Here is an 18,213-nt window from a genome sequence, read left to right as displayed (position 1 = left end):
TATATATATATATATATATATATTTTAAAACTGTTGATTTTATATGTAAATATATATATATTTTAGATCAGTCTTCTTATTCAGTCTCTTAATTTCCCTGTTTTTAAAAGCAGTGTTAACTGATTTTCTCTTCAGTTGTTAAATCATTGTGACTAAGTATCAGCCATAATTTCCCCCCTAGTGTAAATTTGATATTTGGCTGTTCAAAAACAGAACTGGTTTCTGAATTGTTTTTTATTCTAAAATAGCACTTCTTTTCAAAAACAGATCTACCTGCAGGATATACAAACTGCAAACATTCATTGCTATTGGTGAAGGAAACTACAGTTTACCTTTTAAAATCTGAAATATTTAAGATAAAAATATATATTGGTCAGTGAGACGTGAAGCATTTCGTACAGGACTCACTAAATTTTAGAGTCCAATGTGATTAAAAGTTGGTGTGTATGTTTATAAACATAAATATTAGAGAGGGAAAGGCCAAAGAGTTTTTTGTGTAATTATTGTGTATGTTTTATTTATTAGTAGACAGAGCTTGGCAAAAGATGCTAGGGCAAGGGCCTGCAAATTTTACCTGTAAAGGGCGAGGTAATAATATTTAATACTTTACAAGCCATATGGTTTCTCTTGAAATTACTCAACTCTCAAAAAAAAAAAAAAAGTTCTCAACTCTGCTACAGAGTGTATGTAGATGGATGGGCATGGCTACTTTCCAGTAAATTATTTACAAAAATAGTCTGTGGGCAGGATTTCACTCACAGGCTATAGTTTGCTGACCCCTGCTCTAAGATGAAGGTTTTGATCTCCATGTATAAATTAAATATCTTTGTTTTGTTTGAAAGCCAGGAATAGTGGTTTTACTCTGGTCAGTTTCTCCCAAATGTGTTTCCTGACCACAGATATAAATTTAATCAAACAGTGAAAAAAAGAGCTCAGAGTGCTTTTGTCACCAAATAGAGGGATTAAAAGTATCAACTTTGAAATGACAGCAGCATTATTTTTTTTAAAAGATTATTTATTTATCTGAGAGAGTACGCATGCACGTGCTAGCGCACAGTGGGGAGAGTGGGGAAGGAAAGGGAGAGAATCTCAGGCAAGACTCCCCACTGAATGTAGAGCCCAGTGTGGGCCTTGGTTCCATGACCCTGAAATCATGACCTAAGCCAAAATCAAGAGTCGGATATGAACACATCATTATTAACATGTGCTTCTTAAACTGGGTTATTTGTTCCCTTAAGAGTAGACCACAGGGTCAAGCATTGGTTGTACTTGATGACAGTTTTATTTATTTAAAAAAATTCTTTAAAGTTTATTTATTGGGGTACCTGTGTGGCTCAGTCGGTTAAGTGGCTGCCTTTGGCTCTGGTCATGATCCCAGATAAGGCACACATACATACTTAACATAAACTACCTCTGAACTGAGGTTTATAAACCAGAACACTAAACAGTAATGAAAATGTGAAATAAAAGTGTTACGATCAGATAGATCTTATTTTGTATATCTTAGGCAGTAATACTAATGTATCCCTCTGCGTGCTGCTCCCCTTGTTTGTGCTTGCTCTCTCCCACCCTTTGTCAAATGAATAAAATCTTTTAAAAATAATAATAAAACAAAGCTTACTTATTTATTTTTAAGTAATCTCTGCACCCAGTGTGGGGCTCAGACCCATGACCCCAGGATTGAGAGTCACATACTCTTCTGACTTAGCCAGCTTTTAAACATTAACAGAAAGAAAAAAATGTTTCTATATATATTCTAAATATATGTTGCACACATTTATTTATGCAAATAGTCATATTCATATGTATTCATATATATATGAACATATATTGAATAAAATTGTCATATAGCGAATTAAGAATGCATTTTTTTTAAAGATTTTATTTATTAGAGAGCATGCGCATGTGCATGGGGAGGGGCAAAGGGAGAGAATCTCAAGCAGACTCCCCACTAACCATGGAGCCCCACTCAGGCTGCATTTCACGACCGTGAGATCATGACTTGAGCCAAAATCAAGAGTCAGCGCTTAACTGACTTAGCCACCTAAGTGCCCCAAAAATGCATGTTTATTAAGAAAAAGTGCATGTGTATTACAGAGGCCTGTGTTAGATTTCTGGCTCTTAGCTATGTGACCTTGGTTAAGATTCTTGAACTCTAAGCCTTAGTATATTCATCTATATGATAATAATAGCATCTATTTCATAGGGTTGTTTTAAAAATTAAATGAGGTAATGTACATGACGTCTATTTAGTAAGTGGTCCATAATGTTGTTATATTTGTGGAACATAACATCTGGGTGGATTTTAAGGTAAAATTTGCATTTCAGTGAAAATGTTAAGTGTCATTAGAAGCACGAACTATATAGATATATATGGATATATATGTATATATATCTGTTACTCATTTTATTTGTCCATTCATTCATCTCACGGTTATAGAGCACCTGTTTGGACACAAGCATTGTCTCATAGATTTATACCTCTACTAAATGATTTCTTTTGTTCCTTTCCGAATGCTGCTTAGCTGGTTTAGTTATTTTTTTAAATTATAAACAACTAGTTTTGTTACATTCTATAGGATATTTAGCTAGTTTTATTTAGTTTGTATGTTAGATCAGATTGTTTCTTTTGATGTCCTATTTTCTTCTCCTAAATGTGGCATCTTTCTTAGTGGTCTGTATTTGGCCCTTTTTGTTTTACTTTCTACCTCTGTCTCGCCTCCTGCCACAGCTTTGTCTCCTTTAAGGAAAATGTTCTCAGTTACGTGTTTTAGGCAAACCTTTCTCTTGCCATCATTTTAAAATAAAAAATGATTTAGTACCAAATTTCTCATCCTTCCCAGCTCTCCTCTCCTACCAAAACTGTCATCTTTTCCTGACTTATCCTTGTTTGTGTTGCCAGCATTTGTTCTTCAGTTCTTCATGCTTGAATTTTGAAGTTGGCTTTGACTCTTTTCTGTATCAGTTACCTACCACAGCCTCTGCATTCTTTCTTATTATCTAGAAATCTTGAGTCTTTAATATCTTGATTTATTTCCCTACCACTAGCCTCTGTACTTATTTTTGACTATATTTCACATCATCAACAGAAAATTTTAATAAAATATCACTGATTCTATCAATTTATTGACTCCAAAACCTAATTTCCCTCTGAAATTTTTCTTTTAGCTCATGCTCTTTGCCTAGAATTTTCTTCCTCAAACTTTCTTTTGAAATCCTTTTCATTCACTTTACTCTTCAATTTTTATTTTGAATATCTTTATATATAAAGAAACATCGAAAGACAAATGAAATAGATATGTACATGCCCTCCATTCTAGATTCAGTAATTGTTAATATGCTGTCACATTTGCTTTTCCATATGTGTGTGTATATACTTCTTTCTTGTTGTTTGAAAGTAAATCCTGATACCACCTCAGCATTCTTCTTCTTGGGCATTTTCCTATATAACAGCAATACTATTATTTTTCTTAAGGAAATTAACTGTAATCCTGTAATATCATCTCCTGACTATCCAGGCATATTCAAATTTCTTCTGGTATACCAAAAAATTTTTTGTATTGCTGCTTTTTAAAAAACTTCAGTCCAGTCAAATTTCTTTTCCTTTTTTTTTTTTTTTTTTTTTTTACATTTATTGAGTCTTATCTGTCTTTTACTATTTGTGAACAAAGTATGTATCTTTATATATTTGGGTCTCTATTTTCTGTCAGCAATGTTTTGCAGTTCTGAGGTTTTACACATCTTTTGTTAAATTTATTCCTAGGGGTCCCTGGGTGGCTCAGTTGTTAAGCATCTGCCTTCGGCTCAGGTCATGATCCCAGAGTCCTGGGATCGAGCCCTGCGTCAGACTCCCTACTCAGTGGGAAGCCTGCTTCTCCCTCTCCCACTCCCTCTGCTTGTGTTCCCTCTCTCGCTGTCTCTCTCTCTCTCTCTCAAATAAATAAAATCTTAAAAAAAAAATTATTCCTAAATATTTTGTTGTTGCTATTGTAAATGAAATTTAATTTTTTTTAATTTTCCAATTGTTTATTGCTAGTATGGAGAAATTCACTTGTGTTTTGTGTATTGGCCTTGTACTCTGTGACCTTGGTAAATTAATTTATTAGTTTCAGTAATTCTCTTACAGATTCATTTGGATTTTTTATGTACACAAGCATGTTATTTTCTTCCCTTATTGACTAAGACTTCTAGTACGATGTTGACTATTAATGGTTGCAGTGGACATCCTTGCCTAGTTCCTAGTCTTAGAAAGAAAGCATTCAATATTTTATCAATAAGTATGATGGTAGCTGTAAAATGTTTGTGTTTTTTTTTAGATGGGCTTTATCTGTTTGAAGAAGTCCCCTTCTATTCCTGTTTTGCTTAGAGTGTTTATTAGGAAGAGTTGCTGAATTTTGTTAGATGTTTTTCTGCCTTTTTTCTGAAACATAGTGAAATTCATTGATATTTGAGCCTTGCATTCCTTGGATTCCAGTTGGGCATTGTATGTTATACTTTATATATATATTATTGGGCTTAATTTGCTAATATTTTATTGAAAGTTTTATGTCTATATTCATAAAGGATGTTGATCTGATAATTTTTGTTTCTCATATTGTCATTGACTTTTAGTATCAAGGTTACTCTAACTTCATAAAATGAATTAAGAAATAATCCCTCTTTCTCTCTTTTCTGAGTTTAAGATTGGTATTATTTCTTCCTTAAATGTTAGATAGTGAAACTATCTTAATCTGGAATTTTCTTTTGGGAAATTTTAAAATGTTACATTAAATTTTAAAAATAGAGTATAATTCATGTTTTCTATTTCTTCCTGAGTCAGTTTTGGTAACTCCGTGTGGTGATGTTTATGTATGTCTGTATGGTGATGGCCCCTTTTTCATTCTTGATAGTGGTAATTTGTGTCTTCTCTGTCTTTCTCAGAGTCTTTCAACTTTATTGATATTTTCATTAAAACATGTTTGCTTTCATTGGTTTTTCTCATTTTTTTCTCTTTCATCAATTTCTGTTTTTTATATCCTTTTCTCTACTTGATTTGTCCTTAATTTGGTCATCATTTTTACATCCTTGAAACAGAGGCTTAGGTTTTAGACCTTTTTTTTCTAACATGATCATTTAATGCTGTTTTCTTCTATGCCCTGTTTGACCAGCATCCCACAAATTTTGATATGTTGTGTTTTTATTTTCATTAAGTTCAAAGTATTTTCCTAAAGCCTCTGTCTTCTTGCTCCAACATCTGAATTATCTTTGAGTCTGGCTCTGTTGATTGCTGTGCCTCTAGACTTTTTTGTGTGTGGTTTCTGTTTGATTGTTTTGTTTTTCTTGTTTGCTTTTTCATATGTCTCATAATTTTTGATTGTCCATAAAATAGTAAAGGCTGGAGTAAAGAGATTTAAAGCCTATAAATGGGTACATCTCTTCTGTGTGGCTAATGTGGGGACTTAAGTCAGTCTAGTCAGGAGTTAAACTGGGATTGAGTTTTTATTTTGCTATAGTTATCTTCATTGTACCAGAGGCCTCAGATTCCTCTAATGCTGCCTGAGACGTAGGGCAGAGGTGAAGTGTCAGTTTTTTCTCAGTGTTTGTATTCTGCTCTGTATGCCTGCTTGATAGAGGGGTTTCTCTTCTCACTCTTGCCCCCTCCTCAGTGGTAAACTGGTCTTGCTTGTTAACTCAGTGCTTTCAAGGTTAATAGAGGAGTGGACACAGGAAATGTTCTTTGTTGTTATTGTATAGCATTGGTCTTAGGTGATTATGTATGCTTGGACCTTAAGGTGGGACTTTCTCAGAGTTTCTGATCCCTCCCTCATCAGGTCCTCTAGTCCTACTGATCGAAGATTCTGGGCTTGGGACTGTTCTTACCCCATTCCTTCTGACTACTGAGGTGAGGGTTTTTTCCCCTCCTCCAACAATGAGGCATGGAATTTGCTTCACCTTCCTCAGTGATTTACGACTGGGCAGGGTAGCAGGCCTTTTTTTTTTTCTTTTTTTTGTCACGGTGGCAGCCAATTCCTTGCACCACTGAGAGAGACTCATGATCTTTTACCCTGTTTCCAGTCATCCTCATGGCTACCCATTGGAGGTGTGTGGAAAAGAGTCTATGAGTGCGTGCAAACTATCTGGGGCACCTAGGGGTTTTATACTGTCAGGCTATTCCATACTCAGCCATAAGCAGTTTCTTAGAATGTTAACTGATTTCTTCTTCCCTGCTTGCTTGACAGTGGTATCTTCTTCTTGCTTTGCCACAGGTGACCTTTTGTTTCTCTTTGGAACTATCTGTCAATCCTTGGGTTTCAGACTACCTGATTATCTTATGGCTTTAGCACTCTGATGGATTCAAGAGACATTTTGGGTTATTTAGAGGTGTTAACAGTTTAGAGTCCTGTGTGCTAGGATTTTCCAAATACCTTTTAGTTACTGACTTTTCGTTTAATTCCATTGTGGTCAGAGAACATATTTCATTATACCTTGGATTCCTTTAAATGTATTTATTTATTAAGACTTGTTTTGTGGTCCATGATATTTTATTTTAGTATTTTAGTGAACATTCTGTGTACAGTTATTGGGTGGGATATTCTATTATGGTGAATTCAAGTTGGTTGAAATTGTTCAGATCTTTGGTGTTTTGTGGTTTTGTCTGTTTTTTTCTATAGGTAATCAAGAGAGGGGTGTTAAAATTAGCAACAAATTGTGTCAGTTCTCCCTTCATGTATTTTGAAGCACTGTTAATTTGGAATTGTTACATGACTTCTTGACAAATCAATCCTTTTATCATTATGCTTATCAAATGTGCATTTTTTTCTCTAGAAATGCTTGTCTTGAAGTCTACTTCTAAGAGTAGCCTCCCAGTTGCTGCTTTCTGCTGGGATGTGTTTTTTCCCCCCAAGTCTCACCTTGTGCACTCATGGTTTGAGAGGTTAGCCAAAGCGGGGCGCCTGGATGGCTCAGTCAGTTAAGCGGCTGCCTTTGGCTCAAGTCATGATCCTGGGGTCTTGGAATGAAGCCCGGAGTGGAGTCAGACTCTCTCTCCCTCTACCCCTCCCCCTGCTGGTGCTTACTTGCTCGCTTGCTCTCTCTCTCTCTCAAATGGACAAACATTAAAAAAAGAGAGGTAAAGATGTGGGAGGACTTTGCATGCTGGTTTTTTGGCTTCACCCTCTGGATTCCTTTCTGGGATTTGTATTCCTTATTGTCTGCCACATTTGCTGCCTCACTTTGTGACATTTGCCTCTTCTGTCTGGTAAAACTGCTGCTTTGTGCTTGAGCTCTTACCCCCTACTCCTGATGCTGATTTGGAAGCACTCCCTTGGGGCAAAAATGTGTATCACACATGCTCCTTTCAAAGATTGTGTCCTTTCCTGTTTCTGCTTACTTTTGGTTGATCTCCAGTATTTTCAGATTGTTGGGGTTTTATATATTGTCCAGAGTTTATAATTGTTACTGTCAGGAGGTTAATCTGACATAAGGAGCTCTGCTATATCCAGCACTGGAACACCTCTATGTCTCTTTTAACTTACAGCAACCCCCGCTTTTTTATCCCATTCCCTTAACTGTTTGGAGATTCCTGGCCAGTCTTCTTATGAAAGTCCTATGATCAGAATATTTTATTGTTTCTCTATGGTGATGTTTAATTTGTTCCTCTATCCCTTGTACTACCTATGAACTGGAATTTAGATCAGGAGGCTTGATAAGATTCAAGTTAAACGTTTTTCTGCTTCATAGATGATGCCTGTACTTCCTTTTGCATTATATCAGCAGGAACGTTATATTTTATTGTCTCAGATCGGTGGTGATTGGTTTGATCACTCGGTTAAGATAGTGCTCTCACTGCAAAGATTTGTTTTTCCCTTTGTAATTAGTAAGTAATTTCTAGGGTGGTAATTTGTACTCTCTTCATTTTTTGTGTCCTACCCAAATGTCACCTCTTAGTTTTATTCAGATGCCAGTACAGAGTAACACTTAATAAGCATTAGCTATTATTATTACTTAATTCCTATTCCCTAAGCTGAAGTTCTTATAGATTCTAGTTTTTATATACCATAAATACTTTAATGGTACATATCTCATATTATGTGGTGGTTACAGAAATATCTTTCTTTTTTTAGTAGATTTTGAGGTACTAAATGCAGATATTCCATCTTAGACATCTTTATGTTTCACACAGCACTTAACTAACATTTTGCATATAGTAGGTACTCAGTAATTTTTTTTTTATAGAAAGAAAATTAGCTAAGGAATCTCAAGACTTTTTCTATTTAAAACATTTTTTAATCTCTGTATTGGGTACTGGTTTAAACTTAATGTTGATTATACTTTTTTTTTTTGTAGGTAAATGAGAAATCGGGACAGATTATACAGTATGATAAATTTTATATACATGAAGTACAAGAATTGATAGACATAAGGAATGATTATATCAACTGGGTCCAACAACAGGCCTATGGAATGGTATGTTTCCTATTGCATTTTATGATTCCATTTTTTTTTTTTTTTTAAGATTTTATTTATTTATTTGACAGAGAAAGACACAGCGAGAGAGGGAACACAAACGGGGAGTGGGAGAGGGAGAAGCAGACTCCCCGCCGAGCAGGGAGCCCGATGCGGGACTCGATCCAGGGACTCCAGGATCATGACCTGAGCCGAAGGCAGTCGCTTAACCAACTGAGCCACCCAGGCGCCCTATGATTTCATTTTTATGTATCATTTATTCTCACAGAAAAGAAACAATTGCTTGTTTTTGAAACACCAGTTTTTTCAGAGCTTTTATTCAAAGCTTATTTTTGAAATAAAAACACATTGGGAAGGAGTAGCTACTTATTGTACAGTATTGATAAGTAGACATTCCGCCCTTACACCAAAGCCCAGCCAACTAAAGAAAAATGCAAATGTGACATGGATTTTTACACTTGATCTTAGCCAAAAGGCTGAGAAGCGATGTGACATGGATTTTTAACTCTCACTTATTTTCCTTGAGGTTGCCTCTTAATTCTCTTACGTTGAGTATACTGGAGTCCCTGATACTGGAACTCTAGGAATGTATTACTATTGTGAGATTAGTGCCTCAGAATTACCAGAAGAGAGTTGTAGGACCATTGATTCCAGTTTTTCCCCTTTCATGTTTTTAATTTTATTTCAGAGTTTTGACATAAATCCCCATGTGTACATAATTCTTCCTGTGTGGCTAAGTCTCTAATAACTAGACACTTAATGTCCCATTAAAATAATAGCAGTCGTATAAAGCTTCATGTAGACACACAAAATTTTAGTATAGAAATCGATAAGCAATTAGATATAAAACAGATTTGCTAACCATTGTAGTATAGTTGAGGCCAACTTTTTCCCCCAAGAAGTAGGTAATTTAAGCAGTGTGTATGTAGCAGTTGTAGAAGGGCGAGTAGCCTTTCACTGCTTGCTAGGCACCAGCTGCAAACTCCTTGTGGATAGGCACTCTATAATTTTATTCACCAGTACTTCTAATAGTCTTTGGAATATGTGTAGTAGGCACCAAACACAGTAGTTTTGAATGGCAGTGTGATTAGTGCATGCTAATTTTAGAATACTCTCATCTGTAGAAATCAGGTCACTTCTAGAACATCTTTTGCTCCCCTAGGTATATGCATCTTGATTGGAAGAGACTTGCTGATTTTTTTTCCCCTGGAATCATTGGGAGTCTAAGTCAAATTTGTAGCCTTTCTGGAGATTTAGGTCTACTCATTTGCTCATTCAACAAATACTGAGAATATTGAAAACCTCCAGTGACAGGCATCAATTGAGGTATTGGAAATACCATGAGGAACCAGACAGATAAGGGCCGTGTTCTTAGGCAGTTGGTAATCTGGTGGGCAAGATGGACAGTAATCCATTAAAGCAAAAAATACTAGCTAATAATGTACACTCTATGTAGAGAATTAAAAGAATATAAGAAAGACTGTGATTGATTTCTTGCAATTGGGTAATCAGAAAAGTCCTGTCTGCTGAAGTATGGGCTATAATCTAAGTGACAGGAAGCAACCATGTAAGATCAAACCAAAGAGGATTTGAAGAAAAATGAATATCCAGTAAAAGACCTTAGGTGAGAACAAGCTTGACATGTTTGAAGGATAGGAGGAGGACAGTATGGCTAAAATACGGTAGTGGGAAGAGTTCTGGGAAAGGATCAGAGAAATGGACAGGCACCAAATCATGGAGGGTTTAGTAAATTAGGATCAAGAACTTGGATTTCATCTGATGTGTTATGGTAAGCCATCAGAGGGTCAGAATCCTGACTTTGTATATAAGCCCAGACACAGCAATGTAGGGTACCCTAGGTCTTTGAGCAGTGTTTTTGAAACTGGAGTGATATATGGACCCCTTTTAAAGTAAAACAGTTTCTAAGAAGTCCAGCATTCACTTACATTATTTATGATTGTCTTACTTAAATATGTTCAAACACTAAACTAGTTCTGAACTCCTGGTGCCTAGATTTTAAAAGAACTCTAAAACCATAACAAATTTATAAATTAATTATAAATAACACTACAAATTTTAAAAATCAAGTTAATATTAGTGTAGAGGATAATTGTTTTGATGAATCTCACCTCACAGCCTAAATAGGATGAGAAAGTAGTGTAACATAAGAGCACCTGGGTTCAAATCCCAGCTTAGCATTTACTCACTCTGTGTCCTTGAAGAAATGACTTAATTCTTTTTCTGTAAATTAGGGATAACAGTACCTACCTTTTCTAGTTACTGAGAAGATTAATTGGTATGATCAATATAAAGTGCTTAGGGCAGTTCTTGGCACACAGTTAAATCTTGGTAAAATGATGGTTATTGCTGGCTGCCTATACACAGGCTTTGTTTGGCAATAGCCTCTATTCTGAGGTGTCTCATAACTCTATTATCTTGCTGTCTTTCTCTATTTGAACTACAATGAAACATTTGCTTTTAGAATGAGATGTCATGCTCATTTGGCCTCCACTCATCAAGCACATCATTTATGTATGAAGTCCTAGACATAGAGATCCTTCCTGTGTGGTGCCAATGTGATTACATTCACAACCATTGGAACTCTTGGGGTTTCATGGTAATACTGGGATTATAAATGGATTTCCTAATTTTAGATTTTTTTTAATCAATTTTTTAAAATTCTGCTATAAAAACATTAAAATTACAAATTCTCCCAGAGCACTCATAGACCCCTAAAATTATATCCTTCAAGGATCTGCAGGCCTAGTTTGAGAAACATTATCTTCATCACTATGAATTAGATACCTTTGCCTTCTGAATTTATATCTAGTATGTAGGTCGTAAAATACTTGTATTCTGAGCAAGTAGGACAAATCTAAATTAGCCAGTCTAATAGGATTTTTTAGTTTGTAGTAATCTTGGTGCTGTGTGGAAAAGCTGTGGTTTGTTTACTTTTAAGTTTGGCAGGCCTGTATCCAAGCTCCTCTTGGTATATAGCTGTAGTGATATCAAATTGAATTTCCTTAGGAGTTATTTCAGTGCTGTTGTTTTCTGCTAAGGGGGAGGCAGTAGAAGAGTACCTTCTATTTCTAGGCTTTCCTCTTTGCTTCTCGTTCTCTCCAGATTATGTGTTTGCTATACTTGATAATTGCCCTCTATTACTCTGCTCTTTCAACCACAAGCTTTTCCTTTCTCTTCATTTGTAGACAGAATGAGTGAAAGCTTTTCTTTATTTAATTTGCATAATGGGTTTAATATCACATCTTAGAAATCAAAATGTAGAACCCGTGATTTGTGTTCTTCTATACCTTTGGGAATAGAAAGCTGTCATTTACTTTGAAGAAGGTCTTTGTGCAACTCTTGTATAGTTTATTAATTTATATTACAACATTGGATTTTACAAAGCTTCTTTCTTTCAGAGAGTTCAAAGCACTTTCACATTTCACATTTACACGTAACTCTAAAGACATTTTTCCTGGGGCTTTTTAATAAAATTCATACTTACATTACTAGCCTTAATGCTAAGCTAAACTATCACATTAACACTCTAAGTAAAATTTTAAAGAATCTATCCTAAAGATAATTACATGCTATTTTGTAATGATATGGATGTGTACGTATGTGTATTTGTATACATATGTGCATATGTATATACACGTGTATACACATACATGCAAACGTATATGTACACACATGTATACCACTATTGAATAAGAGTTATAGTCTTGAAATAATTCCATTGCTTCAGTGTGGAAGCTTAAAATATTCTTTGATAAAACGTAATTACTATGAGTTAAAAGGAGTATATGTCTATAAGTATTATATATACACACACGTATACATACATATATAAATGTATGTATATATATGAAAACTTTACATTGTTCTAAATACTGCAAGGAAATTATTTTACCTGTATTATATTTGTCTTCATGCTATAATCTTTTGAGATATTTTTTTCCTCCATTTTTCCTCCATTTCTTTTCTTTGCCAGTTAAGGATTTTAAGAATCCAGCAGGTATACACTTCCCTGATCCATAAACATTAAAAACTAATTCTGTGAAGTTCTTTGCTTTTCTTATAATATCCTTTTGTACTGCTGAGACTTCTAACTTTACCTCATCTCCTTTCATTTTCCCATCCCTTTTAACCTCTTTCTTTTTACATGTTTTTATAAAGTTTTTGCTTGAATCCTATGTAAGCTTCTCTTGTTTTTTGTTTTTCAATACTCTGATCTTGGTGTATGAAACTTTTTTTCAGTTAAATTCTTTTGCTTTTTCTCTGTTTTTCTCCTTCTACAGTTAATCTCTTGGCAAAATAAAATGGCACATGGGTTCTCTTTCTCTTCTGCTATTTGATTTTTCTCCACTTTCTAGGTACTGTTCTCAGTTGTATATTTCCTTACCCTCTTTTAACTTTGCTTTTAAGTTGAAACTTAAACTCTAAACTCTGCTCTTTTTCTTCCCTTTCTTATACTTCTAATTACTGTATATACATATCATCGATATTTATTTAGTAAAAATTGACTGATTTAGAATGAAGTATAGAAAGGTATGTGCTGGGTCTGCTTGTTTGAATTACTATATGATTAATGTTACACATTTTTAAAAATACTTATTTCAAGAACTGTATAGCTCTGTAAGGCATGTCAGATACAAGTAGATACTAGTGAAAATACTTGGTGAAATTTTTACAGTCTTTGATGCTGCATTACATATATATTTTTTTAAGTCATAAGTCTTATATATTTGATATTAGTTGTGCTGTGTATAAATCATCACTATATTTGTTCGATGGAGTTAAAGTTGTACTTTACCTATGGACAGTGCTGAGCTAGCTATGTGACATGTTCACCAGCAAACTAGAAAGATAGACTGATATAACAGTTGGGGAGACCAGCTTGGGAAAGATACATCAGTACTTTCTGGGTTTAAGTTTTGTTCTCATTAAATAAAAAGAAGAAAAATACATTTGTGCTCCCTTGCAACTGTAATATTTCCTAGAAAAGGTCATCCTTGCTTTTTAAAGCTCTCTTAATCCTTTTTAATGGCATTAATATTTTGCTGACTAAATTCTTCGACTAACTCCTTATGCATTGGATTACCAAATTATGTTTACATATTTCCATTTCCTTCATGTTTTAGAAGTTATCTTGTTTCTATCTAGTTACCAAGACCTTTCATTTTTACTGGAATTACTTCATTAACTTCAGTATCCCCTCTTTATGCCTTCTTAGAGTAATCCTGTGTTATGTCATTATATCAAGATGACACCAGCAATGATATAATGTTTTGCTGTAAGTAACTAGTTGAAACTAAAATGTGCCGAGGAGCTCCATCTTTTTGTCTATAACCAACTGGAACCATCATTAATCATTGGTGTTAAAAGCATCCTTAGTGAAGTCTCTTTTAGACCATGAGAACCTGACTTTTGAACATTGCTTCAAGCCTTTCTCACTCCAGCTTCTAGGACATTGAGTAACTAAAGTTAGGCATACCTCGACCCATTTTTAGGACTCCCATCTAAAAACAGCCAGCAGGGCGCCTGGGTGGCTCAGTTGGTTAAGCGACTGCCTTCGGCTCAGGTCATGATCCTGGAGTCCCGGGATTGAGTCCTGCATCGGGCCCCCTGCTCGGCAGGGAGCCTGCTTCTCCCTCTGACCCTACCCCCTCTCGTGTTCTCTCTCTCGCTCGCTCGCTCTCAAATAAATAAAATCTTTAAAAATAAATAAATAAAAATAAAAAAAATAAAAACAGCCAACAACTAGTGCTTGAGTATGTGATTTGGAGCCAATAGTAGGTCACACATTGAATGATATGTTGAATTTTTAGTAATAGACCTTTAATTTACCTCACATGTTTTATGATAGTCTATCTCCAAACCCCACTTGACTTTTTTTCCTTTTAAAATTCTCTTGGAAATACTACTTTGACTGACTTTGACTACTTTGCAACTAATATAACAACTACCTTGCAACTCTAGTATTTCTCAGAAGAGTTCATCCATTGCTCTTTTAAGTATTTACCTTTTTTTCTTTTTGCATTTACCTTTTTAAAAATGTTTGAGCTTCGGGGCACCTGGGTGGCTCAGTTGTTAAGCATCTGCCTTCAGCTCAGGTCATGATCTCGGCGTCCTGGGATCGAGCCCCGCATCGGGCTCCCTGCTCAGCAGGAAGCCTGCTTCTCCCACTCCCCCTGCTTGTGTTCCTTCTCTCGCTGTGTCTCTCTCTGTCAAATAAATAAATAAAATCTTTAAAAAAAAAAAAAAAGCTTTTGTCTAAGATCCTTAACCCTTACACTGAAATTTCTAATAATGATCTTAATCTGGTTTACCCTTTGATGCTGCTCTCCTAGACAATCATTCTACTTGATATCTATCAAATTTTCCGTATGTCCCATTATTTCCTATATCCTTTTCAGCTTACAGTCAAACTTAGGTTCTGCTTTAGTATGGTTTAGTCACACCATAAATTCTAACAATCTTACTGACTTCCCCAGTTCATAATGATATGCATAGCACCTTTTTCTATTTACATGTAGCAATAAAAAAATAGTGCTTATATATTATTTTATTATTTACTTAAGAAAAAAATTAATCTCCCATGATCTAAACTGTCTTGGTATCTAGTGTAGTTATCAAGCAGGCTATAGGTAGCCAGAAAATATTGAAAGGTGTTTCTTTGCTTGTTTAGACTTTCATAGTAATAATAGCACTTTTAAAATGTCCCATAAGATATACTATAAAAGAATGTCAGATGTTCCTTTTAAGTTGGTTTCAAATTAAACTGAGTGTAATCTAAAAGGCTTTCTCTGCAGTACAGCTTCTAAATATGTTCTTGTTAACACTGACAGTGGGGGCACTTATCTAATGAAAACTTGGTACTCTGAATTTTTTAGAAGAAAATATTAATCAATAATTATGTTTTTCTGAATAGGATTTGTATGGAGTCATATTTTGCTTATGCTCATACTGCTTTGGTTTTATTTAGCACAATATAGTGAGAGAACCTTAAGTCTTTGCTCATATCTTAGTGTCCAAAGGTACCCCCAAGGTGTGCGAGCATTTAGCATACTACAAAGTTAGAGGGAATAGTCCACACAAGACTGCCCTCACTTCTGGCACCAATTGCAATTTTGGGGGGTTCCCCACACCCACCTTTAGGTTCAGTAATTGATTTCAAGTTCTCGCAGAACTCACTGACAACCGTTATACTGATGTTTACAGTTTATTATAGGGGAAGCACACAAATTAAAATGAGTCAGTTAAAATAACTAGTGGCTTAATTTTCTTCACTTTGTTTACATATAGCGTTTTAATCTACTGACTTTTCAAGCATTTTGTCAAAATTAATCAAGTCCTGAAGTCTGGGGAATATTTTCTCCATTTTTCCAGGTGGAGTAACTGTGAGACATAAAATTACATCTTCTAGACCAAGTTTAGGTTTAGTTTTCCTATTCTACCTAAATTCTACAAATGGGGTGCTTAGTTGCTAAAGCCAAATTTCATTATGTTCAAGCCTTGATAATTTTATGGCCACAGATACATGAAACAAAGTTCCTATTTTTATAGATAGAGATACATAAGGTGCACGTGCAAAGGGTAGGTTTTGTTGTAGGTGTATCTTGGTCTACTTCATTAATTCAGTATTCTGTTGTAGCAAAATATATGAAATGCTACTTTGAATAGGAATAGTTAAATTTGGACACTAACATTGCTCTTTCATTACTGTTACATTCTGCACTGCTTTCTTAGGATGTCAACCATGGATTAACTGAGGTAAGTTTGGTGTAATGCAGTCTCATGTTCAGAGTGAGATATACTCTGTTTTGTCTTAAGTGATAGGAGAGCAAAAGGTTCCATTTTGTGTGACTTTTATTTTTTTAATAAGTATATAGGAATTGTCCTATATAACATTTCAGAGAAATTTTCTGAAGAAGAATAAAACTTCTATTTTAGTTAACATTACACCTATATGATGCCCTTCAACAATATTTGTGTTAAAATAGTTTCTACCCTCCTAAAGTCTTCCAGTATAAAATTAATATGTGTCCTTTGTAATAAAAGCAGACTTTTAAAATCTGACAAATGCTTACCCAGTACTTTATATTACTTTATGTTAAATATAAAAATACTTTATATTACAGAACTAAAATGATTCAGTTTTTAAACTAATAATTGATACTCAGAATGATCATGAAGTTAAATAAACTCATATGGTCATCTTCCTCACTTTGTATAATATACCATCTTAACATATAAAGTTCTTGCACTTTAGTTTACATTATCAGCGAACCTAAACCACCTTTTTTTTTTTTTTAACACTTGGGATTGTTATAGTACTTCTTTTATACTTCTCTTATAGACTTTAGGTTTTATTGTTTTGTTTTTTCCCAGCACTTGAACCAGTGAAACATTCAGAATTAACTTTATATCATAGGCCTAGTATTGTTTGCATCCTCATCTTCACATAGAAGTAGCACATAAAATTATGAAATCATAGACTTTTGGAACCAGAAAGGACCTTAGAAATCCTTTCACTACTTTCGGAGTAGTGAAATCACTTTCTGCCATCAGTAGGTAGTGACACAAATACAGGATCAAGGTAAAAATTGTCATATGAAAAATAGTGAAGAATGATGATTTAAGGTTAATATAACTCAGCCTGCTGTCTTATATGTTGACAACAAAGAGTTGATAGTCTCATCATACTCTATACTGTTTGGGCCCCATTGAATTATTTTGTTTGTTTTCGTTAAGAGAGACTTAGGTAAAATACATTTAAAAGAAGGCATTTAGGATGGAGAAGGGCTGGAAACCATATTCAGAATGGCTGGACAAACTGGGAATGTTTAGTGTGGAAGAAAGACAATTTAGAGAGAGCCTGGGGACTTGAAATATGTTAAACCGTGTATGCTTTCCTGCAATGAAGACTGAAATACAAATGAAGTAATGCATAGTAAGGTATAGAAATGTGAATTCAGACTTTAAATAAAGAGAACTTCCTAAGCACTTACGAAGTGGATTGTTTCATGGTGTATTGTCTTCACAGAAACTTTACAGCAGGGGGCTCTGTTTCAGGGCTGACACAAAAACATTGCCTTGTTGGGTACCTGGTAGGAATCCTCCAACTGCAAGAATCTGTGGCTGGAAATGCATAGCTCTTGTATTTTTCTGCATCGTTAAAATACTTAGCGATCAATCACTGTATTACTTGGCTAGGATAAATATAAAGTGATTAATGTGTGATAATGGTAATAATAGGGTCAGTTTTCTCAACTTTAAGGGTTGACAGAAAATAATACTGGTGGTGCTAATATTGTAGGTTAAATGAATGAAAGATTGTTGGACTTATTTGTTGGCACTCTAATGACATACAATAAATATCTGTTAAATGAATGAATAATCAGATTGCTTATTATTGGCCTCAGTTGCTAGAGTAGTCCTAAAATATAAGAACTGGGTAATGTGTTTAACATAGGAGCCCCCAATTTTATTTTATTTTAATTTTAATTTTTAAGAGGGAGGGAGGGAGGGGAGAGAGAGGAAAAGAGGGGGAGAGAGAGAATCTTAAGCAGGCTCCATGCGCAGCATGAAGCCTGATGTGGGGCTCGATCTCACAATCCTGAGATCATGACCTGAGCTGAAATCAAGAGGTGGATGCTTAACTGAATGAACCACCCAGGTGCCCAGGAGCCCCCAGTTTTAGAATATATTTGCAGCCTAATTCACTGAATCTTGGAATTTACAATTGTATGGACTTTGAAGTAT

The 18,213-nt window shown here is 34.9% G+C and overlaps 1 protein-coding gene across 5 annotated transcripts in view; it reads left to right on the top strand.

Moving 5' to 3' along the window:
• LOC118017864 (probable E3 ubiquitin-protein ligase HERC4) overlaps positions 1-18,213 on the top strand; it is a 131,367-nt gene that overhangs the window by 84,436 nt on the left and 28,718 nt on the right. For 4 of the 5 annotated variants that reach the window (XR_004681259.1, XM_035016194.1, XM_035016180.1 and 1 more), the window contains one exon: positions 8,326-8,445. Coding sequence is in view for 3 of the 5 variants with exons in the window: in XM_035016194.1 (XP_034872085.1) it covers positions 8,326-8,445 (120 nt within the window). In the remaining 2 variants the exon portion in view is untranslated. Of the gene's footprint in view, positions 1-8,325; positions 8,446-18,213 lie in introns of those variants that run through there. The other variant, XR_004681260.1, reaches the window with a different exon arrangement.

Source organism: Mirounga leonina, unplaced genomic scaffold, assembly GCF_011800145.1.
Source record: "Mirounga leonina isolate KUSES-001 unplaced genomic scaffold, KU_Mleo_1.0 Mir_106, whole genome shotgun sequence".
NCBI lineage: Eukaryota > Metazoa > Chordata > Mammalia > Carnivora > Phocidae > Mirounga > Mirounga leonina.
This window is presented reverse-complemented; position numbering and strand designations above follow the sequence as displayed.